At 40.2% G+C, this 24,576-nt stretch overlaps 2 protein-coding genes across 3 annotated transcripts in view; one reads left to right on the top strand and one right to left on the bottom strand.

The window, feature by feature from the left end:
• The window catches only part of zc3h3 (zinc finger CCCH-type containing 3), a 94,715-nt gene extending 92,953 nt beyond the window's left edge, over positions 1-1,762 (bottom strand). For both annotated transcript variants that reach the window (XM_033622770.2, XM_033622771.2), the window contains exon 1: positions 1,682-1,762. In XM_033622770.2, coding sequence (XP_033478661.1) covers positions 1,682-1,727 — 46 coding nt within the window. In that variant the 5' untranslated portion in view covers positions 1,728-1,762. The remainder of the gene's footprint in view (positions 1-1,681) is intronic.
• A 669-nt stretch (positions 1,763-2,431) lies between these two features.
• cyldl (cylindromatosis (turban tumor syndrome), like) lies at positions 2,432-12,971 on the top strand. The gene is made up of 15 exons (XM_033622160.2): positions 2,432-2,710; positions 2,996-3,459; positions 3,861-4,139; positions 5,353-5,431; positions 5,517-5,695; positions 5,914-6,079; positions 7,251-7,392; positions 8,317-8,427; positions 8,515-8,606; positions 8,690-8,753; positions 8,854-8,986; positions 10,786-10,894; positions 10,989-11,107; positions 11,636-11,846; positions 11,931-12,971. Exons 2-15 carry the CDS (start codon positions 3,019-3,021, stop codon positions 12,113-12,115), a joined length of 2,310 nt encoding a protein of 769 aa, XP_033478051.1. The 5' UTR covers positions 2,432-2,710; positions 2,996-3,018; the 3' UTR covers positions 12,116-12,971.
• The last annotated feature ends 11,605 nt before the right edge of the window (positions 12,972-24,576 follow it).

Raw genomic sequence — 24,576 nt, 5'->3', positions numbered from 1 at the left:
TTGGGACTCAAGATAAGTTAAAAATGAAAGGTAAAACCCTAAAAAGTAGGTGCAGAAATTTAGCTAATTCAGATGATTCCATACAAGACACAAGGACTCACTGAAAGATTTGAGATGAATGAATATAAATGACAATATGCTTTGGACTAGGGATGACAACAATTAATCAACAACTTATTAATCAGTCATTAAGAATTTGATATAACATTTGAAATTTACATAAACAAGGTCTCATCTCCTATTGCATTCTAGCTATCTGTAGTGTATTTTGAAAGCATGTTTACAATAATTAGCATTAGCAAACAAAGGGCACAGCATAAGTATTTTAGGACGAGGGGGCCATCTTGGGGTCTGGAAGAGAAGCACAGCAGGGACATTGGGATATGAAGCAAGCAGGCAAAGCGAAGCATTAGTCAGTAATATTAAGTGTTTCATAAAAAGTGTTTCACATGTCTAGGTCTCTGTATCTCAATATGTTTCACAGGCTATGTAATGCTGTCAGAGAAGATGCAATATGATGTGAGTTTTGATTAAGAAAAAAAAAGTACATTTGGTATACTTTGGTATAACAAAATTTTTTATGTTATTTTGAAATCCCGATTATCAGTCAATTTATCATTAATATTACCAATGATCAGTTAAGAAAAGTGCTTACAGTTTGTAACCCTACTTTGAACTTAACAGTCAGTATAACTCCATAACCCCCACACTCTGAGAAGGTAAAAATCCTGTCCCAAAGGAAGCAACTTAAACTCAAACACCAAACTCCATACAACAAAAATCATTTGTTTCTATCAGGTCAGAGGCTGTATTTTCTTAGGGGTGGCACTAACAGATGTGAGATCCTCTAATCCATCAGAAAATTGGCTTTTTAAACAAAATATATTCTAGCATGTATATATTTTCTTTTTTGTATTCACTGGCTGCTATCTGTAAGCACAACTGCCCGACTGGGACATCAAAGCTCTACTCGACTGTCCTCTACACTCATGGGAGATCTTGGACACGTGAGACTGCATCAACATCATCATCACCAAATAAGAAAATATCTCTCAAAAAAACGTTAGTCATCTCTCTAGAGGTCCAGGCTCTTGTAGAATATATTATGCTGAGGGGCACTGCAGCTGCTCTGGTGGATCGCACTAGACCAACACCTTTCACTTTGTGTTGGTTTTTCATTTGTCACCCACCGGTGCTGTGGCCACGATACCGGGGCACAAATTACTGCGTTAGCTAAATTCTGCCAGATGTAACGTTATATATTCAAAAACTTGTTTTTCTTAAACGTTAACTCAATAAGTTGGCTGAACCGACCGTTTATTTCGATTTTCTCTCGCAGTTGAACAATTAGCTAAGCTAACCTGTTGACAGTATGAACAGTGACCCTGTTATATAATTACAATGGAAATGTCATGTAGAATATAATAGCTAACTAGCGCCTCGCATTTCTACATGCAGTACATGTGGGGTAACTAGATATAGTATCAAACGGCTCTTCTCAGATATGTGGGTAGTTTGAACAGGAGGCTAAGCTAACGGTTAACGGTCGTTTTTAAATACTTAAAACGCGGGCCCCACACCCACACCACGGCTCTGAATGTACAGGGCGCAACATTTCGAAAGTGCCCTCTAAACTGCCTGCGACAAAACAAACTGTCAACATTTAACAAAAGAGATTTACTTTGTAGAAGTTCAATTTGCCTCTTCAGTGCTTCTCTCTCCTCCATGTTTACAACTGATTCGTTCCGTCATCAAATTGCGGCGAAAGCAGGCTCTTGCGGATGATGTAACTTTATAACGTCCAATCACAGAACGCGGTCTGCGGTAACTAAGGTGCCAGAGGAGCCCTCAGTCATGTCTCAAAGGCCAGAATGTAATAATAAAATAGGCAGTGATCGCATTGATACCACCTAATATCATTTTATTGATATTTTCTTGTATTTCATTTGACAGACTCAGTGGTTAGGACAGGTTTGAGTCTTCTGTGGAGACTCAAAATGTTAATTATTAGTGAGTGACACACATAAGACAGAGTGAAATAAAAATATCAATAATCAACTACAAAAGAGACAACAACCCTAATATGTAAACTGTAAAATCATGTCAAGTATTTAGACAAGAGTCATAAAGAAGTGACAGCAAGTGCGCCACCCCCAACCAATTAAAAAAGCTAGCCTATGCTTGAATGTGAAATGCTCAGTTGTGAAGTGCACTTTTGGTCTCTCGTGGCGTGGTTAGGACAAAACGCAGACCTTGCTTTCAGCACTCCTGTAACCAACTAAAGAACGAACCCTCAAAGACAGCAAACGGGAAGATAATCGTTTGTACAAACTACGGTATGCACATTACATAACGGGATTTAGACAGACTAAGCCTGCTTGCAGCTTGTCTGAAAGACCTTACAGAGGGGCTTAATTTCCTCAATCGTATCGAGCGACTGCTGCTGTCAACAGATTTAAAAACAAGAGCGTCACTTTGAAAATATTCCTGACATTAATGTCCTCTTTCGAAGAACTGCGTTATTGCCAATAAGTTGTTTATGTGGCTTACACCAAACTGACATTGTTATCATGAGTGTGAAAGGCTGATGACGCCGCGGTGGTATGAAATGAAAGGGGAAGTGAAACTTATGGCAGCAGGTTCGGACATTAACTAAAAAGAGCGAAGATAAAAACAGAAAGCAACGTTTAAAGTTGCTTCACAAGTCAAGGTAACGTTAACTTTGTCACAATTGCTCGAGAAAGAAAACAATATGAGAGCTATTCTATGTTGAAGTTATGACGCAACATTTAACGTTTGTTATGATTTCTGTTTGACGTTTTAAGTTACACTAACGACAGTTAACGATAGCTAGCTTAGTTCAGTGTTGTAGCTAGTTAGCGAGCTAACGTTAGCTTGAGTGTGGGCTACAAAATTCATGACAGGCTTATTGTAGAAAGTTAACACCTGTGTGTGTGTGTGTGTGTGTGTTTATTGTACTTGTGTTTATGTACAGTAACAGTTACCTTGCTCAGCACCATGACGTCAACAGACATCCTATACTTCATCATAACAAGAAAACCTGAACACCCAGGACACATTAATGCTGGCCGCATATGCTACATCCGTGAATATAGGCACAGATTAGAGCTCAAAAGATCTCATTCGCCCACAAAGTTGCCTGTCTTCTTCATGGACTCCAAGTCAGCAATAGATTATAACCTAGAGGTGAGTAGTATGGAACCTCTGAGTGTAGAGGAAGCCGAGCTGTTGCAGGCCCTGCCTGAGGACGCAGAGAGACTGAAGTGGTTCAGAGAAAGAGATGCTCTTAAAACAGCAATGGGACTCACTGTAGGTACTGCAGTGACTGTGGACGAAGGAGGAGAGAAGCTGAGAGGCATCATTCGCTACATCGGAAAACTTACACAGCCATCATATTTCTGTCCTATATCAGGAAGATTCTTTGGCATTGAACTGCAGGTGAGACTTTAAAGAATGTTTGTGCACCCACCAAATCAGCCCCTTTCTCCTAATGTTATCTGTCCAAGCATACATATACATATATATATATATATATATATATATATATATATATATATATATATATATATATATATATTAGGTTTGTGTTATTCACAAAATGAAAACATGGTGTAATGTGTTATTTTGAACCTTAGATCATGTTTAAAAAAGCATTGATCTGGCAGTAATCGGAGCTAATAATATCCGCATGGCTAGCTCCACTAGATTTGACCTGAGCCTTTAGAACAATGCCTTATTTGTCATTAATAGTAAAATGTACGGATTAATTTATCGAGACATTGGATTTAGAATGTAAGTGACATTCATTAAGGGCTGCTGCTATGCTTCTTTTACCCCAGGGAGAAGACAGGAGGAAGGGGATATGTGATGGGACCTACCAGTCTACAACCCGCTTCTCTTGTGCTAAAGATTGTGGCATTTTTGCCCCATTCTCCAGAGTCAGGCCTCTAGTTCCCAGCTCCTTGTCCCCCTCTGTCCCCAACAGCTCCTCACAGCCAGAAACAGAAGAGCTGACCACAGGAGATAGAGTCACTTACTTCATCAGTAATGAATGCCGGCATGGAATGGTGGTTTGTGTGCAGGAAAAGGATGGAGAACAAATTGTTCGGATCTCCACGGTAAGCGATATTCAGTGATATTTCAGTGGTCTCCAATAGAGTACAATATGGTATTTGGCTCCCTTAAATAATGTTTTAAAATACATCCATTTGATTTATAAATGTATTTTTGCAATGACACAATTGACCTTATTTTCTAGATATTTTTTGTGATTAATATTCAAAAGGTTTTAAAGGAATACCTTCACCCACAAAATTATCTTTTGTATATCAGTTGCTGATTACACTGAATTTGTGAATAAAACTCAGTTCTTCTCGCATGCCACCAAGGTGAACAAAGAATCCTTGAATGGAGAATTGGAGTAAAAAGGTCCCGTGTTTAACAACAACAAAACCAAATTTGTGAATTTGTTAATTTTTTCCTTGGTATTTGTGCTTCTACTCTAAGTGAGTGAGTTAGTTGCTAGTTAAATTTTTTCTTTTTTGGTCTATCCTAATTGTTTTTATTATCTAGTTTATTATGCTGTAACCTACAGCAAAAATTAATACCATCAAATGTTCAGATATGAAAAACATGGATCAAAGATTTATGGCTATGTTTAAGTTATTTAAAATCAATTCATGCTTATGAGTTATATTGTATCTAAATTTCAAATACTGCTGTGAGCAGGAAAACTCAATTTGCTATGTGCAACACCCTGCGGATCTGTAAAAAATGACGAAGGTGCGTATTTTATTAGATAGTGCGTCAGTTTCTGCTGAAATTGTCTAGCCTTGCCGTGATCAGCTCAGACGCCCAAGTAGCAGCCGGATTGTGGCTGCCTGGCAGAGATCTGTGCTCTGCTGAGTGCACTTTTATAGTTGGATTCTGCATTCACCATGGTGGCAAGCAAGAAAAACAAAGTTTTCTTCACAAATTCATCACAACACGGGCTGAGTAATTGACGTACCGGTGTAAATGATCATTTTGGGGGTGAAATATTCCATTAAACATCTCAAAATGTAAGTCAATGAAACTTGCAGAAAAACCTCTTCTGTGAATCAGACTTTGTCTCTTTCAGTTGATCACATGATCACTGTTAATTCCTATCTACATATAAAGCCTTTTCATTTGAGCCATTAAACACAATGCTGACAAAGTTTGTGTGCTCCTGCTCATCCTTGACTTCTCTTATACAACCCAAACTTTCAGATTTAAAAGTTGATTTGTCTCTTCCTTCAGTACAAAATTAGCAGTTTGCAGCACATTCATAATTTGTCTTTGTGTTTTAAGGACACAGATGAGAATGGAAAGAGAGGGGGTGAAGTTGATGTTCCACTAGAGTTCGTTGCTAAGGGGGAGGTGCCTGCAGGTTTGAGCAACTTTTTACATGATTAAGTGAGAAGTTATTTCCCACATACGTAAGAAATCTTACCCAGATATATTCGTCACTGTAGAGCCAGAGAGCATGGATGTTGATACACCCCCAGTGGAACCAGATACTGATGATCTGTACATGGATCTGACTGTGAACTCTGTGGTGGAGGTGACCTTGGCTACGGGCAATTCATATGGTATCATCCGCTGGATTGGCTTTCTGCCTGGTGGAAAGGAAACCATGGCTGGACTAGAGCTGGTAATATTTATACCAACATGTCACTGTGCAGATTAAAGTCTAATTGTAAACTGCACAATCATAGCAACATGTCATCTTATAGGTTAGGTGTGCCATTGGTTCGAGTCATTGTTTATAGTTGCGCTAAGCCATCGCAAATTATTGCTTTTCAAATTATTTTCATTTTCCTTTAATCTTGGATCAAACTGCATTGTTATTCTGTGTATATCTGTCTCCAGGAGGAAGACAATGGAGTGAGTAATGGCACCTTCAAAGGTGAGCGTTTCTTCGATTGTCCCCCCAAGAGAGCGCTGTTCGTGAAGCTGAGGTCCTGCCGTCCAGACTCACGATTTCAGAGCACATCAGCCAATCACAGTGAGAGGATGCTAAAACAGGAAGATGCAGGTCAGAACAAGATCAATCAACACAGTCCTGTTGAGTCTTGAGCAACTCCCTCTTACAGTTATGTTAAAGAAGCTGTATACAACACTCAGAGCATATCTATGATTCTGAGTCTGAGTCGGGATTGTCTGCACATGGTTCTCAACATGGAGTTGGCTGAGCCAGCTAACAGCTGACAATGCTAACAGTGTGAAAAGTGCCAATAACGTCAACAGTGCTGACAAAAATATCAGTGTTAACATGGGGTTGGGGGTTGGAGGACTAGAGGATGGGCACTACACTTATGCAATGACGCTGTTATCAGCAGTAATTGCCGTAACTGCTGTATGAGCCCAATGCAGAGCAGTTGCAACTACCTAGCCAGTGGGATACACACACAGGGACTCAAATGTACTAAATGCATGCACTGTCAGCATGACCACCACAACAACAAACAAAGATGCCCGGAATACAGTTATAGTTAGTGACTTAATTCTCTGCTCAGGACACCATTACTCCACTATATCTTTACACGGCAAATAGTTGTCTGCTGCTATTTTAATGTCCTGAATGTCGTGTACAGGCCCTTTAAATTGTGTGCTGAAAATTCTTGTGTTCTTACAGAGGACAACTTTAATAGAGTGGGCAGTCAGTGCCCCCTTGTGGACACAGTGGTGCTTTGACTGGTTTTAAGGTTATATTTGTTTTATTTTGATAAATGACATTGTCTTCCAGGCAAATATGCTCAGATAGATTTAAGGATGTAAAGAAGAACAAACACTACGTATATGGATGAAAAAATTATGGCCAAAAGTATGTGAATACCTGCATATTAACACATTCCACCCACACAAGAAAGTCAAATGAATCATTCCAAAACTCATAGAATTGAGGTCAGGGCTTTGTGCAGGCCAGTCAAGTCTTTCCATATCAAACTGGAAAAAATGTTTCTTTACGAAGCTAAAAACGACTGAGGGGCCATAAAAAACAGCCCCAGACCCAAAAATACACTTACTTGTGTAGAGAGAGGTGTCCACAAACTTTTGGTAATGTGCTATATATAGTACAGAATACACATCCTGTATTTTTATTGCTTCTCTAATGACTGTACGAGAGGCAACACTACACCAGCTGCACATGGATATTATGTAAAATGTTTTATGTGTTTACGCACGTAATGTGTGTACTACTTCAGAGGACGAGACGGATTGCATTACAGGGAAGCTGGAGACTGTCCCTCCTATCAGCACAGAGCAAGTGAACCAGATATTGATTGGACGAATGAAGGGGATCCAAGGCCACTGCAACTCCTGCTACATGGACGCTGCCCTCTTCAGGTCAGGACAAGAACATACAGTATAATAAATAATATGCATATTAAGGCCTTTAAGGAAGTTCAGCTGGTTTTATTCTATTGAATATTATTTATTATTAGTTATGTTCTGTGGACTGTAACTCGCAGACTTGTACGGCTGTCCCATTCTTGTAAATACGATATATCAAGAACACCTTGAGGGAATTTCTTCAGATTTTGTGCAAATATCCACTTGGACTCAACAATGAACTGATTAGATTTTGGTGGTCAAAGGTCAAGGTTACTGTGACCTTGCATTCATCTCATTCTTGTGAACGCAATATCTCAATAAAGCCTTGAGGGAGTTTCCTCAAATTTGGTACACACGTCCACTTGGACTCAAGAATGAACGGATCAGATTTTTGTGGTCAGAGGTCAGAATTTCAAGGTCACTGTGACCTTAGTGTTTTTGGCCATAACTCAGTAATTCAATTATGAATTCAAGATCAAGAATTTAATTATGACAAAATTTCACACAAATGTCTAATTGGATATAATGAAATTATGACATTTTATATCTAAAAGGTCAAAGGTCAGCTTCACTGTGACATCATAATGTTCTGCAAAAACACTTTTCTGGCCATTACTTAGCATCATATCTCAGGAACAGAAGGGGAGACGTTTGGTCAGATGCTGAATTGGTGACACAAATTTTGAGTGCCTACCCTGAAACCATGCTGATTGTATAGATCTTCTGTGCTGCTGGGGGGAGATGTGTGTGAAGCATCCGTGTTTTCACAGACATGGGTGACTGTGTTGTGGAAGCATACAAACGTGAAGCGATACTTCTAGTTTATAGAAAACAGAAATGAATCAAAACTGGCTGCTTGCAGTGTGGGAAACTAAATGAAAAACTTGTTTTAGAACATACTGTAATAGTTGTAATTGTGTCTATCTGTGCTTTCAGCTTGTTTTCCTGCTCCTCTGTGTTGGACTCCATGCTGTTTAAATCAACACAACCTCAAGATGCCCCAATTCAAAGAACACTGCTCCATAACATTGTTAATCCCCTCCGCAGGTGTGTGCTTTCATGTATTTTGCAAAATATTCAATTACTGTTGTGTTGATTACTCCAGATGTCATGCTCTCTATATGCTCTTTGCAGTAAGGGCTATGTGGAAGGGCGGCACATCATGAAGCTCCGACAGCAGCTAGAGAAACACGGCTACAGTCACTCCTTCACCACAGATGAGAAGGGTCAGTTTAATGTGGAGGCTTCAAAACAGCTGATTTGTGTTTTTTGGTTTAAAGTGACTGTTGATGTGACTTTGGTCTTCCAGATCCAGAGGAGTTCCTTACTGTCATCATGCACCATATTCTTGCACTGGATCCTCTACTCAAACTGTACTGATACAACATTACCCACCAAATACTATTTCCCACTACATACAGATAAACTTTTAAAGAGTGCTGCACTCACACTTTACATTCCTCTCCCATTTAGCTCAGCAGACGGTAAAGTGCAGGAGAGTTACTGCTATCAGATCTTCTTGGACCAAAACCACAGCCTGGTGCTGCCGACAGTCCAGCAGCTGCTGGAACATTCCTTCCACACTGCAGGACTCAAGCTGGCAGAGGTGAGATTGTATGGATTTTTGTTACACTCCTCATATCTTGTATCACTAATTAACTACATTTGTGTTAACAAGGACACAAGAATGGTGATTACACTCAATAGATAAAAAAAAAAGTTTAACAAATATAAAACTGAGTTATGAACACTGGTGTGTGAGTGTATGAATTTATGTTGGGGACTTTTGCGTGTAAATATATAATATACATATGTTTTGTTTTGCTTGTTTTTTTCATTTTTGTTTTTAAGGGAACAGGACTAAACAACTAATGTAGTAAGGGTAGGTGAAGTAAGCTAAGGCTTTAGCCCATACCTTTTTGGTCTACTAAATTTGCTTTGATTTGTCACTGCTTCAAAACTAATGGCTTATTGTTGTTGCTGATTATTTTTTCTTGTTTGTATTTGAGCTGTATAAGTTGGAAAATGATAGAAATAAACTTAACTTATTGGATATAGTGACTAGCATTAGCAGTGGCATGGTGCTTCTCAAAGAGTTCACGCATTTGTTATCTGTTTAACAGGTTAAACTTAAAGTTAATTAAATTGGTAGTGATCATTTCATCATACAGATTATTTCTTCAATTAATCAGCCATTGTTTTTAACATATTCTCAGAATATATCCTAAATAATTGACAATGATAGCTTAGATCAGAGATCAGAATTTCTGATCTTGTTACTTTCTTAAACAACAGTAGCTGATGTGATAGGCTAACTAGATGGCATGTAGAGTTAGTGATTCTGTTTCCAGCTTTCCTAAGAGCATGATGTCAAAGTGTCTCTAAACTATGGAACTATAATCCCAGTTTTTTATTGCTTATTCTGTGTATGATGTTCTCTTTTTACATTTTCTTTTAAGCACCTTGTAACTTGTTTTGGAAGGTGCTACAAATATAAAATTTATAAGTAGTACTCATTAATTGTAATACAGTTGAAATGAAGCTCCCTAATGTTTAAGTTTTATTAATCTGCAATTAGCAATTTTTCTTTGAACAATTATTTATGAAATAACCAATTAAGCAAGTATTTGTTTCAGTAGCATTATATTCCTAAATCTAACGACTAGCATTTATGCTTGTTATGCCCCTGTCTAGGGAGGTAGGGGGCATGTAACATTAAAGTTGAGAAAGGCTGTTCCCTCCTTGTCCCCAAACCAAAGTTGGACCACTGAATTTCAGTTTTAGGAGAATAATTTATTACTAAAACCCAGTGACATTGAACAATAAACTGAGGCAGTATGACTCAGGGTGAACCAAGACAACAACAATACAATCTGCCCCAAAGTGCTGGTTTACCTAACTGAAATAAACAACATTTACTAAATCTGGCTCCCTAGGATACAGCAGAAACAGGAAGAGGAATACAAAATAAAATGGCAGCTCACCCCTGCAGCTTTAGCAAACAAAAAGTTTATTATATGTGCCAAGTTCAAACAGATTTTCACAAAGCAAACAAGGGTATTGGGCCGATGACACTCCCCAGGCTGAACCCACAACTCCACCAAGATTGAGAGACCCACCTATAGTTTGAGGACAAAGATCCTCACAGGACAGAGCACGCACTCTCACACAAAATACAGCCTCACAAAACAGGAAAAAACATACACATCAAAATATGTCCAGTGCCATGACATTGCTGTCAACTCAACTGATCTGCTATTTCCCTCTCTTGGGTTGACTCTCCAGTAGATGTCTCTGTTGGACAGTTTTCTCAGCAGATCCTTGCATATCCTGGAATGAGTTCATTTTTGTGTTTCCTGTCTGTGTGGTGTGTAATCTTCATAATTCACCGTCTCATACTTGCAGGTGCCATCCTGCCTCATCCTCCAGATGCCTCGCTTTGGGAAGAAATTCAAGATGTTTGACAAGATCATTCCATCTCTGGAGCTAGACATCACTGACCTCCTCTCTGAAGGTACAGTTAAATACAAATGCACACACACACACACAAAGTAACATGATTTAACACAAATGGACTCAGTGAATACAACCTGTGGTGTGTGTTTTAGGTCCTCAGCAGTGCATGCTGTGTGGAAACCTGGCCCAGTTAGAGTGCACTGACTGTTTTACAGATCCCCTCTTCAGCCAGACGGGATTTAAAATCTTCTGTGGGAAGTGTTCATCTCAGGTGCAGTTTGTATCATTGTCAGGAGGCCGAGTCTTTTTTGTCTTTTTTTGTCTTTGTCTTTAAGGCCTGTTGAATTGTGGGTATGGATTGACATCACTTTCCCATGTGATACAACCTACCTCATCACCATTTCACCAGCTCTGATGAAATATATATATATATGGCTGAATTCTTTGTGAATCTGTTTCTATGGCTCAGTCTGTTTGTGAAGAACATGTTGTTGTGTTTTTTCTGACTATCACAAAGTGTTTCCGACAGCTTTTATGTCTCCTTGCTGGTGACAGCAGTGGCTGATAGGCACTTTGCACACAGTGACATCACACGCATACCCTCTATTGATAGATTGCTGGGTGTAGGATATAATCCTGAAACCCTGGCAACAAAAAGACAGAAAAACAGAAAATTATCACAACCATATTGATAATCAGTTTAATATTTTCAATTCAAATAAAATTCCTGAACATTCTCCTAATACGATTATGAAAATAATTTTTAGCTGCAGCTCTAACTGCATGTGTTCTTTTCCAGGTGCACTCTCACCCTCAACGCCAGTCCCATCGACCAGCTGCTCTGGACATCCCCAAGGGTTACTTGGGTCGCGGCACACATGCTCTGATCAGAGACAAGCTGGAGCTGTTTGCTGTGCTCTGCATCGAGACGAGCCACTACGTGTCCTTCATTAAGTACGGACCCAACAGCCAAGACTGGATCTTCTTTGACAGCATGGCAGACAGAGAAGGTGAGTGGGCTGTTTTTATGCATTGTATCATCACATCCACCATTTATACATGTATTCTTTAGCTCAATTGTATGTTGTGCTTAGGGGAGACAGACGGCTTCAACATCCCAGAGGTTCACGCCTGCCCTGAGGTCGGCAAGTACCTGGAAATGTCTCCCGCGGAGCTGGCCAATCAGGTGCCTCGAGAAATGAAAGGTGTGGCCAAACGTCTCTTTTGTGACGCCTACATGTACCTGTACCAGAGCACCAGCATGTGTCTCTATCGCTGAGCAGTTTACTCATTGCACAGAATGTCAATATGAAAATCATATTGTTGCCTTTGCTGTTTGTGTAATTTCCTTTGTGGATTGGTTTGTTATTTTTGTAGGAATGTGTGGAAGTACACACATGAACATTAAAAACGTGTATATATCTATATTTCTATATATATATAATTTTCTGCCCTGGTGTCGGAAAAAATGATCAGGCTTGAATAATTTAAAACAATGTTATTCTACTGCTGTAGTATTGTATGAAGAAAAAGTAGAAAACTGACCTTGTGTTCAATCATTTTGCACTATAAAGACAAAAAATTGACAATCATTGGCGTGTGTTGACATAAACAAATGTTGCACTGATGACTTCGATTTTATAGTTGAATGCTTCCTCTTGGTTTTTGATAATTGTCATGGAAATTATATGCAATCTTTAAACCAAGAGTGAATAACAAAAATTTACCAAAGGAGAGCACAGTAATGAACTCAGTGTGGCCTGTTGTAATAAATGCTACTTAACAGTACTACTGTAAATACAGGTTATTAATTTGCTTAATAAGCTCACCATTGAACCATACTGTTTTCTGGTTAATTAGGGTTTAGGATGGTGTTTGGACCAGTTCCTTTATATATTTCAGGAAAAATATTTCAGAATCTTTTGAATGTTGAATATTGCTTTTTATGAAAATGCTTATTTGTATGTGTTAGCATCTGAACTGATGTGATGTTTGGGAGAAAGCTGGGAAAACTGCACTTAAACAGTGGGCTCCTGGCTAAACTTGTGGCCTTTTCCATTTATGCTGTGCATTTATTGCAACTGGTTTTGATTATGATTTCATGAATACAGTAAATAAACAAAAGTAATAAAACATGTGCCTTGTCCTACACGTTTTCATGGAAATAGATTATTTCCATAGATGTATAGCTAGACATAAACCTCAAAAAGGCAAAAACAAAAGAATATTTGATGCTCTCATATATAAAGCATCAGCATTACTTTATTTATCATTATACTTTCAATGTGACCTTTTTTTGGATTATCTGATCATGCAACTGTACCCACTTATAACCACCATTATATTTTGGACTGGATTATTTCCAGACTTCTGTTCATCTTTGCTTTAAGTCACATTAAATGCTTTATTCTTTAACTCCGGATTTTTTCCTTATCAAGACAAAATTCTGTCACAAGGAGGAGGACTCTGTGGGCTGTTTCAAGACACTCTGGGGGCCCCAGGCAAGAGGCACCTTGGAGGCACCTTACTGACTTATTCATACTTCAAAAACAGCATCAATAAGTGATTAACATAGGGGGGATCAAAATAAAATAAATAAATGAAATAAAAATCAACCAGCCACCCTCCTCCCCTGACAGGTAAAGAACAGTCCCTTCATAAGTAAAGAACAGTCCCTAAAGTGTGGTGAGGTTTGTGGGCCGTTACCTGCCACAAAGAGAGAAATGTGAATGGCTCGTTTCTCCTCTGACACATCACATACCTGTGTGCCGCCATGACTCGGCTGTTCAGGTATTTCTTGGCAGTCATGAAAGCAGCATATTGAGTGCCAGGTGGCCAGCACGCGCCACTATTGACCAGCGTGGACACCCTCTTGCAATTGGACTTTGAACTTATCCCACAGTAGTGGTACCGTGAGGTACCGTAGTACTACAGTACTCCAACAATGCTAGCACGGGTGGCAACCAATCATGTGGGACATGGTCTCAATTTGCGTGACACGTGAAAAGAGACAGAAATGCTGTGCAGTCCCATGCAATGCAGGATGTCTGGTCACCCTACTTAGCCACTCGCAAGCAGCAGCTAGTAGGGGGCCCCATTAGGGGGGATTCCAACGTGCTGTCGTTGTTGCAGTGTCTATAGGGATTCCATCATATTGTCAGCCGTCTCTGGGGGCCCCGTTCCAGCTCGAGGCCCTAGGCAATTGCCTAGTTTGCCTGTCCGGTTGCGACGGCCCTGACTCTGTGGCAGTGCAGTTGATACAGTATCTTTAACTACTGTTGGTGACAGTTTAAACAATTTCCATGAAGGACCTGCTTTAAAGCTTTAATAGAGTATATTGTCTACCATCAAAAAGCTTGGGGTACTTTAACTCAGAAAGTAAACTGACCCAATGGTCATTTTTCAGAAAGATTGGTTGTAAGAAAAACTGTGGTCCTTATTAAAATAAAAATAAAAACTTCACCTGCAAAATGAAAACTTTGTTTTTCCCACATGCCTCCATTATAAACGGAGAATCCAAAAAATATTCGACTAGTCGGATAGGAGCCAATAAGCCAGACAGTGTCATCTGGCACATGCCAAAACCAAACCAAAAGTTTGTGCTTTTATTTTCCATGGTCCCAGCCAACCAATCACATTTAGTGATATCAGATTAAGTTTAAAAGAAAGATGTGATTATCTATAGGGCGTTATAGTCTTAAAATAATATTTACAGGTACTGAGGTTCAGATCAAAGCAATAAAAAATCTAAAGTGATGGGAACATAAAACATAAAGGCATTTGACACAATCATTTTAAAAAGATTGAAACAAATGGTGCTCATGAATAAAAGATCAATGTGACTGAGGTTTGCTTCACAGGAAAATGTCATGTTGGTTTAGCAGCTGAGTGAAAAGACCCTGTCAGCAGGTGAGGTGTGTGTCCCTTGGTGTCTGTGTGTGTGTGTGTTTGCCTGTGAGGGATAGCCTGGAAGAATGACGTGTATATTCTTGGAACTAACCATTGAGAGCAAAATGATGAAACAAACAAGATGATGGCTTCTAGTAAATCATGATGCTGCTATAACCCTAATGAAATCATTGCTGTGAACACTGTAATAATAATAGGAGCAATAACAATTCTCTGGCTGTTGTTGCAAACAAATTAAGAAATGATACTGAAAGGTAGTTATACATTTGTTTATAAATGATTTGTAGACATACTCAAACTGATTTTTCTGAGTCTGTCTCCCTACTAAACATACGTTTGGGGCGTTGGTGGCTTAGTGGTAGAGCAGGCGCCCCATGTACAAGGCTGTTGCCGCAGCGGCCCGGGTTCGACTCCAGCCTGTGGCCCTTTGCTGCATGTCACTCCCTCTCTCTCCCCCTTTCACGCTTGTCTGTCCTATCCAATAAAGGCTAAAAATGCCCCAAAAAATATCTTTAAAAAAAAAAACATACGTTTGGCTGCTTGGTTAAAAAGGAAGCCAAAACTTTTCACCGATTATCCTGTTGAATTATGTCCATGTTGGACAATTCTGCAGAACAAGATTTACTTACAACATCAAAGCATCAGCCATTATGAGTCAGTGTAGAACACAGTTCTAAGTCCTGTTCTTCATGCCCTGTGTCCTTTCATGAAGGAGTAGTGTCAAGGGTCAGTAATCAAGTCATATATATTCCAATGACTAATCCCAAGTATTTGTGGGTGGGAAGCCAATGAAGGATCACAGTGCTGCTCTAGTGTCAATAGGGTGATTACATGAATCTGTGAGTGAAAGCATAAAGCACTTCACATAATAATGACCTGCGGCCTCGTGCCGAAGACAATTACAGCCGTGACGATATACAGTACAAAATCACGACCTCGAGTGTGATATTGTTTTATACAACAGTTCAACAACAGCTTAAACAGCAATGCTGAGTAAGGAAAGGTTAACAAAAGGTGATGAAATAAATTATTTAAGTATGTTATGTAGCTCTGCGAAAAAAAAACAGTTCCCCCAGTCTGTTGCCAGGCAACGCAGCACACACGCCAGGAACTCACAAGCTAGCCTACTTTGTATTTACATTGATCTGCAGCTGTGTAACTTCGTCCAGTTCGGCTAATGAAACGTTGGCAAACCTGGATGTTGGCATGGCCGGATTCAGCTTCCACTCTCCCTCATCCTCATCAGTACCTCATCAGATGATCACTGATAATTCCTGACCGTGTTCACTTAATTTTTGCTCCTCTCCAGTTTGTCGAGGTCGGCTGATGTTACACAAACACACCTGGAGGTCTGCACAGAAGAGTCCTGGCTTTCCTTTTCCTTGTCCTCTCCTGACGACCACTCATAATTTAATTCAAATGTAATTTTGGGTGTAATGCTATAGTGCCCGTTTGCGTCAATGTAGCGAGTGTGACAGTTGGTTAATTAACGGTTGTATTTATATTTATAACACCTGTGAGCGGAGTGATTTTACTGTTACAAGTCCCAGTGATGTTATACTCTATATCAGCACTCACGGAATGCCTCTCATCCAATCAAATTACTCGGTCGGAACTAACTGTTGTATAAAAAGACATAAGGCCTCAGGAAAACCTCTGTCAGACGTCACACTAAACAGCCTCAGAAAAAAAGTCATTGGACCAAAAGGCGTCAGAAAAAAAGACGTCAGACCAAAAGGCATCAGAAAAAAGTTGTCAGACTAAACGGCCTCAGAAAAAAAGTCATCGGACCAAAAGGCATCAGAAAAAAAGTCGGCAGACCAAAAGGCATCAGAAAAAAGTTGTCAGACTACACGGCCTCAGAAAAAAAGTCATCGGACCAAAAGGCATCAGAAAAAAAGTCGTCAGACCAAAAGGCATCAGATAAAAAGTCATCAGACTTAACGGCCTCAGAAATAAAGTCATCAGACCAAAATGCCTCAGAAAAATCAGTCTCATATAAAAATGGACTATATTTATTTCTTCAAACTTTGATTTAACAGTCTGCAGACCATAGGTGCAGACTAGTAATTTATCTATCTATCTATTGCGGTAATAAATGATGTCATCAAAACACGTTATTCTGGGTCCTTTTGGCTCAACAGTGTGAATTTCATACATGTGGTAGTCTCCTAGGCTGAAAAAACTGTGGATGCAAATCTTGGCAGGTAATAAATACACCTCTGCCGAATAATGCATCCAGGCTGTAATTATATTTCAGGACGTCTGTGAATCAGAGGATTTTACCAGCTCATATTCTGGGTCCTTTTGGCTCAACAGTGTGGATTTCATTCATTTAATAATGACCTAAGCATAAATAACAGGGGATACATTATTCGGCAGCAGCAATCAGTTCTGTCGAAAAATGCATGCACCCCTTAACACCCTAATGAAACTTGAAATCAAAGTTTGATAGGAACATCATCATGGCTTTATCAGCACGTAGCGTACTTTATTTGATGGGCCTTGACAGTGCGAATGACTCCCTACATTAATTTTCTGCATTTAAAAACCTTGTTTTCGTAGAGCTATCTGAAATCCCATGCTTAAAAATGCAGCCACACACAAAATAGTGAGGAGTTGGCATTGAGAAATAATGAGAGATTCATAAAGCAGACTATTCAGACCAATCGAGGAAACGCTACTTTACTGATTCTAATAAAACATTGATGACGCTAAACATTAAAAAACTAGACTTCAGATCAGTGATCATCACTGATGAACCTGACAAAGGAGATTATTTTGTTTTTAAACAGTACGTTTCCTTAAAAATCAAGATGGTAGCTTTCCTTTCAGCTGTGCTCGCGCGAGGTGCGTGCAGTTCTCGGCAGGCATGCAGATCTCGGCATAACACTGGCCAAGAAATACAGAGTTTTCACCAATACTCGCATCGGGTTTAAAGGAAATATCAGCAAATTTATGGATAAACTGTTCGGAGATCACAAAGGTCATTCATAGTTTTCAGTGACGTGACCCGCGCAACTGGAGGGCAAAACAGCGGTTCAACAACACGACCAGACACTGTACAGAGCAGCAATAAGGACTGTTAATTTCCCCATCTATCAACCCATGAATACTTAGGTCATCTCACTGATCATTAACATAGGAGACGACGTCAAACTACAAGTTTTGGGTGCTTATGATCAGTATCCAGCTCTCGCCGCTGTTTTTTTTTTTTCTCGCCGCTGTATTTCAGTCACTGAAAACAGTCCCTGTCCAGAGGATCCCTCGCCTAAAAGCCCAGATCAAAGCTTTAAAACTACAGCTGTCATTTGGGAGGTGAAGGCAGGGTTTCCCCCATCATTATAACACTTGCTCAAGTCGAATTAATGGGGAATATGAAAAAAAAACTCACGTATCCTCTGAATAACATCTCTAGCTATATCGCCGCCGCCACAACAACAATGACAACAACAACAACAGCAACCTCCCTCTACAAACAAATGTTGCTCGTCGTTCTCTCAGCATGTGTCAGTTAGTTCACAAAAAGAAACGTAATGACTCACTGTTAACTGGTAAGTTAGTTAGTTGGCTCCTTTGACCTGCTGCTGTTGCTGCTCATAAAACGTACAGTTCTTAGTGAATCCGTCTACGTTAGGACAATAAACAAATATAAAATAAGCCGCCCGTACGCACACCGCTTCGGCATATAGGCTACTGAAGCTTAGGCTACTGAAGTTTAGAGGGTGATGTTGAATTTTTAATGATTTTATATATAAATATATATATATATATATATATATATATATATATATATATATGCATTATATATATATATACATATATATATATATATATATATATATATATATATATGAAAATAGTCCGTTTTTATATGAGACTGATTTTTCTGAGGCCGTTTAGTCTGACGACTTTTTTCTGATGCCTTTTGGTCCGATGACTTTTTTTCCGAGGCCGTTTAGTCTAACCACTTTTTTTCTGAGGCCTTTTGGTCTGATGTCTTTTTTTCTGAAGCCTTTTGGTCCGATGACTTTTTTTCTGAGGCCGTTTAGTCTGCCGACTTTTTTCTGATGCCTTTTGGTCCGATGACTTTTTTTCCGAGGCCGTTTAGTCTAACCACTTTTTTCTGAGGCCTTTTGGTCTGGTGTCTTTTTTTCTGAAGCCTTTTGGTCCGATGACTTTTTTTCTGAGGCCGTTTAGTCTGACGTCTTTTTTTCTGAAGCCTTTTGGTCCGATGCCTTTTTTTCTGAGGCCATTTTGTCTGACGACTTTTTTTCTGATGCCTTTTGGTCCGTACTGTATGCCGTACTTGAGTGAGTTCTTTAGCAACAGGCAGGGTGTGACCTACAATGGAGCCAGAGGGAGCTTGGAATAAGGTCTGTGGTTGACAAAAGCTTAAAGGAGAACTATTATGCTTTTCCTCTTTTCTGACCTATAAATGTTGTTAGAATGTTACATACTCTGTTTACACTGTTAAACGATGCCAACGCGTCAAATAATGAGGTTCGTGCATTTGGAAGTGAGCCCTGCAAGCTGTTTCGGACGGCTCTGCACGCTGTGTTTTACAGTCTTTTTTTAAACAGTGTAGATCATGTGACGTTAAAGGGCCAGTGTGTAAAATGGGTTGAAAACAGTGACATCAGTGGTCAAATTCTAGATTGCAGGGCTCACTCGCTCACCCCTCCAGTCGGGTAAATGACGGTGGCCTCGTAGGGACACAAAGCCTTGCGCAGACAGTTTTTCAGGAGTAGGTCTATCTAGCGACGAGGTAAATGTTTATTTAGAAATCTAAACCATGTTACGATATTGTAATGAATCCCTCACGAGCAGGAGACCAGAGTAGCGTTCGGGAAAAAGGCCCGTTTATTTGAGCACTCCAGAAACTCTGGTAACACTCCAGGGGGTTAAAGACTCCGTCCCAAACTCTGACTCTTCTAGCGTAACACACACACTCCATACACACATTCTCGTTTACAATACCAAGCGGGTACCCCCTCCCCTCTCTGCTCCACCAATCTGCAGCCCGCACACTGACTGACAGCATAGCCTGTAAACAGAGCTCAGCTGTTTATTTAGCCTAGTAATATCTCCGGACTATAGTAGCTGCAATGGACGAATTTGAACGCAATTTTGAAGAGTTTCTTGTAGCGGACACAGACCCAGAGCCATACCTGTTTGAGCCGGAGCATACAGATGAGGAACTTGGATGCTGAGCGGGTGAGACGAGAGGCTGAATCCTCCGCTCCCATTTGGCTGCACAGAATGGGATTCGGTGCTACTGCTACCATCGCTGGGGAGATATATCACCAGGAGGAAAAGCGCCGCAGAGAGTGCATCACAAGGAGTGAAGTTGCGTCTTCTTTTCCTCGCAGATGATGGTTCAGGTTCATTCTCTCCTGTTGCGTGGTAAGTGTGGTCCATTCGCAATCTTTATAACTAAAAAAACTTTTCACTACTCTCTATCAACGAACTACTAACACTCTCTGCTGTTTCCTCCTCCTTCTTCCTTCCTTCCGCTGTCTTCGTTGGTTAATTTATACACGCGAAACACGTTCTCTGGCTGGTTGGATTGTCCACTAGGGCTGCCTAACATACATGGCGGCACAAGATGGCGACCTCTCTAAAGCAAGGCCCTTGATATATATATATATATATATATATATATATATATATATATATATATATATAAAAGCATAATTATAAGGCTACGAAAACCAAACAAATTTTACTTTATAGTGATTATACACTTATATAAACATATTAAGGGGTAGAATATTCAGATTCAGATTCAGATTTGACAATAAACCATGCCAAATATTACACACTGGCCCTTTAATGCGTGCCGGACTTACTTACACGGGCAAGCCCAGGCACTGTTGCCAACTCCTCAGTAAGAAAAGTAGCTATTGGCTGTCCTAAAAGTCGCTAAATGACGCCATCGCCTAATTTACATAATTGTCCATATGCATGTAATTGTAATGGCTGCTGTAGGAGAGAGGGAGAGACAAAAACTGAGTAAAAAAACACCCTAAATATGTTTAGAACTACAAATGAACCTTCTTTCAGTGATTTATATTAGACAAAGAAAATTTTACATTTACATCCCGCCCTGACTGTAAGCCAGGTCGGGATCAGAGCGATAGATCAGCCAGTGGCGGTTCCGCGCATGTGCGATTCACTTGCAGTCTGGACGTGGAGGGGTTAACGTCTCCTGCTCTGAGTGCTGCTGGGAGGGAGGACTGGGCCGTCTGTGAGTGATTTGGGGCGAGAGAGGAGCTCACGGTAGCATCCGCTGCCTGTTGAGAAGAATAAGAATGATACGTGCTCTCACAACAGTCTCCAGAAGTCTTCAATAACATCAGAAAAAGTCGCTAGATTTGTCGCTAGTCCCTTTTTTGAAAAAGAGTTGCTAGAGGGGTCTGAAAAGTCGCTAAATATAGCGACAAAGTCGCTAAGTTGGCAACACTGAGCCCAGGCATGCCGGCAGCCCTTCGGAAGTCCTCGGGAGTGTGACCAATCACAGCGGAGTGGGCTCGGCGGGAGGCGAGGGCCGGGGGGTGGAGTAAATTACACAGACCGTCTTCGCGGGATGCAGGAAATACAAGGAAGCAGTGCAGCGAGAGGCACAGCATCCTGAAGATCTACAAAGCTTTGTGTGCAGGTAATCATGTGTAGCTGCTCTGTTGGAGTCCAGAAATCAAATACAAAGGCCTGAAAATGAGTATAATAGGTCCTCTTTAAAGAGACTTTAATGTTTTGCTCTCCAGCATAAAATATGACACTAATACCCCACTTGTAAGTTTTTAAGTTTTATGTCTAATAAAAAAGGTGTGGTCAACAAAATGAAAAATGAAAATGAAACTACAGAACGCCATCATGCAGAACACAGCTTTACAGCCTTGTTGTGTCATCCAGGGATGGGCAGTAATGCGTTACAGCAGTAGTATTACTTTTCTAGTAACTAGTGTAAAAAGTAGTAAAATTTCGACCATTACATAAGCTGATTTATTTTCATAATTGTCGTGCTGCACACATATGTCACAAGCAGCAAGCTAGATTGGAAGATGGCCACACTTGAAATATTCCCATTACTTTAATTTTGTCACGAGGAAGGATGACAAGAACACTGTCGCTGCAGGTGGTGGTACTAAAACTCTAAAAACAAAACTAAAAACACATTCTCAAACATTCTGAAACACCCACTACGAAAGCACAACAACGCAAAGCTCCAGGGAATACACCCCACCCGGTGTTGCCAGGTGGGAAATGTAGGATTATCGTACCAGAGACTCAAAATTATCGTATTTTGAGGGAAATTATCTTACATCCGTCATAACCAAAATAACAATCCTACTAGTGCGCTATAGGCAATTATACAACACTTAGTTTCGACCGAGTAATTTGATTGGACGAGAGGCATTCCATGAGTGCTGATATAGAGTATAACATCAAAAGCAATATCACCCTCGAGGTCGTGATGTTGTAGGCTACTGTATATCATCACCGCTGTGATTCGGTCATAGGCACGAGGCCGCAGGCCGACAATACACAGTACATCATCACGACCTCGAGTGTGATATTGCTTAAATATTGTCACTCTAGTGTTTATTTTCCATTTTCCTTGCTTCTGTTTTTCCTCTTCTTCTGTTTTGAATCTCATTCTCGCTTGACTTCCTGATGGGTCCTAGCGCCTCATGGGGCGGGTACAGCTGACCATTCAGCTAATCGTGCTCATTGTTCAGAGACAAACGTCACCAGTATCATGTACCATGTCACATGGGAACAGATGCCTTCAGGGCTCACAAAAAAACTCCGGCATACTGATTACAACCACGCATTCATGAAACGGTCAAATTATCGTACATTTGGCCTTTTTTGGGATTATTGATTGTACATCATACAGAGGGCCAAATTATCGTACAAATACGATAATTATCGTACACCTGGCAACACTGACCCCACCAAAGGTGAGCCTTCCTAGGACGCGGAGGACGGCTATCACCCTAAACTGGCTGAACAACCAAAACTGAATTGTAACACAGGACAGCTGCAGGCTACAAATAAGTAATGAAGCTTGTGGCTCAATATAAAATAATGATAACACCAAAAAAAAAAACAAAAAAAACATTTGCAAACTATCTCGCATTAGCTACACTTAGCAGGGATTACCCAGACATTATAGAGGCACATGAGAAGTTACAGAAAGGTAATGTAATGAGTCTAATGAATTGATGTTGACAAGGTGTAATAAGTCAATTAAAAACATAATGAGCAATAACTATTGGCTAATATATTACACACGTAGAATAACGAGCCCAACACAGGTGTTGACGTTGAAGTTGTGCGTCCGTGTATTTTTTTTTTTTTTTATAGCCTAACGTTAGCTTTTTACTTTTTGGATTCATGTTCCAAATGTCCTTAAAGTGGTGTTCATTTGTGGAGATCATCTTGCTGAACAAAACATGTAAATCATATCATAAACCTTTGTTTGTTGCAGAGCTTATTTTCTGGAGTAATCCAAGATCCAATGGAAAAATCCAATTGGCTATTTGACAAGGAAACCAGGGTGAAGTTTACTTCTGCACTGTCCTACAAAAACCCATCATCCATGCAGCACTCTATTTGGATCGATATTCGAGCGCTGCTTAGGGGGAGACAGTCAGTATTTTGTATGGCCCGTCATTGCATCTCAACGGTAAACAAGCAAAAAATAGCGTGGCTGACCTGGCACTGTATTTCCATCACTCCCAATTGGAGCTGAGGCTGGTAAATACCCATGACTACTGCAGAGTCATTTGACCCAGGAGTGAATGCAGATTCTAACCTTTTTTATTAAATAGAAAAGCCAGATGTTAGTGTTGTTAGTCTTTTTTGTGTAGCAGGAAAGGAGCTTAAATGTGTCCTCTGCCACATTTGATCTTTTATCTGCTGCTACACACAGACACCAGTGCAGTCTGAGGGTTCGCCTCCACTGTTTCAGACTTCTCACCTGCTGCAAATACACATTTCACTGCTGACTTTGGCGTTTCCCTTTGAAAGCAAAGTGGGGAAAGATAAAACAAGCTGAGAAATGAACTATTGCACACTTAAAAGGCATACAGTCAAATTCATAAGCTTGCTGGGATGTGAAATGTCTGTTACACTTAAGGTTCAACAAATGCTGCTTTGTCGGCTTTGAAGTGTGCCTCAGTGTCATGCCAGCCTCATCTTGATCAGTCCAAACTGCGTGCACTTCAGCTTCACGTGATATGAATACACACCAGGGATTTTTACATTAAAGTGTGTCTCCTTAGCTCTCACTCTTTCTCTCATCTTTTTTTCAAACGATGCCTCAGTAGATATTTGTCTTCGTTCCAGATGCTTTTGATCCTGCTGTCCACTGTGCTTCCCCTTCGTCTCGCTGTGATCAGCTCTGTGGATGACCTCTACACTAGATAGGAGTGCTGCGCTGTGCTGTGCTCAGTGATGAGTTGGGTTCTTTTATATACCCGAGGGCACAGCCAGCTACAGCGAGCGGAGCAGCCTTGTCTTAATATACGGCCCTGCAACTCAACAGAGCTGCATCCCTTTAATCCAACAGGCTCAGCATTTTCAAGCATATTCATCATTATGCAAAAAAAAGTACAGAACCTGCGTGTGTGTTTACGTAAAGGGAATAGTTGTGCTTGTTTGAGCAGTTTGGTTGAACTTCTCCAGGCTTTGTTAAAAGAAGATAATGTCTGCATGATAAAACACAAAGAGCCAGAGACAGCAGACCTTTTCCTCGCCAAAGTCAACATGACATTTCTAGTCTTGCTACTCTGGAGAAAAAGATCATTTCAATTAATGTGC

Source organism: Epinephelus lanceolatus, chromosome 6, assembly GCF_041903045.1.
Source record: "Epinephelus lanceolatus isolate andai-2023 chromosome 6, ASM4190304v1, whole genome shotgun sequence".
Classification (NCBI taxonomy): domain Eukaryota; kingdom Metazoa; phylum Chordata; class Actinopteri; order Perciformes; family Serranidae; genus Epinephelus; species Epinephelus lanceolatus.
This window is presented reverse-complemented; position numbering and strand designations above follow the sequence as displayed.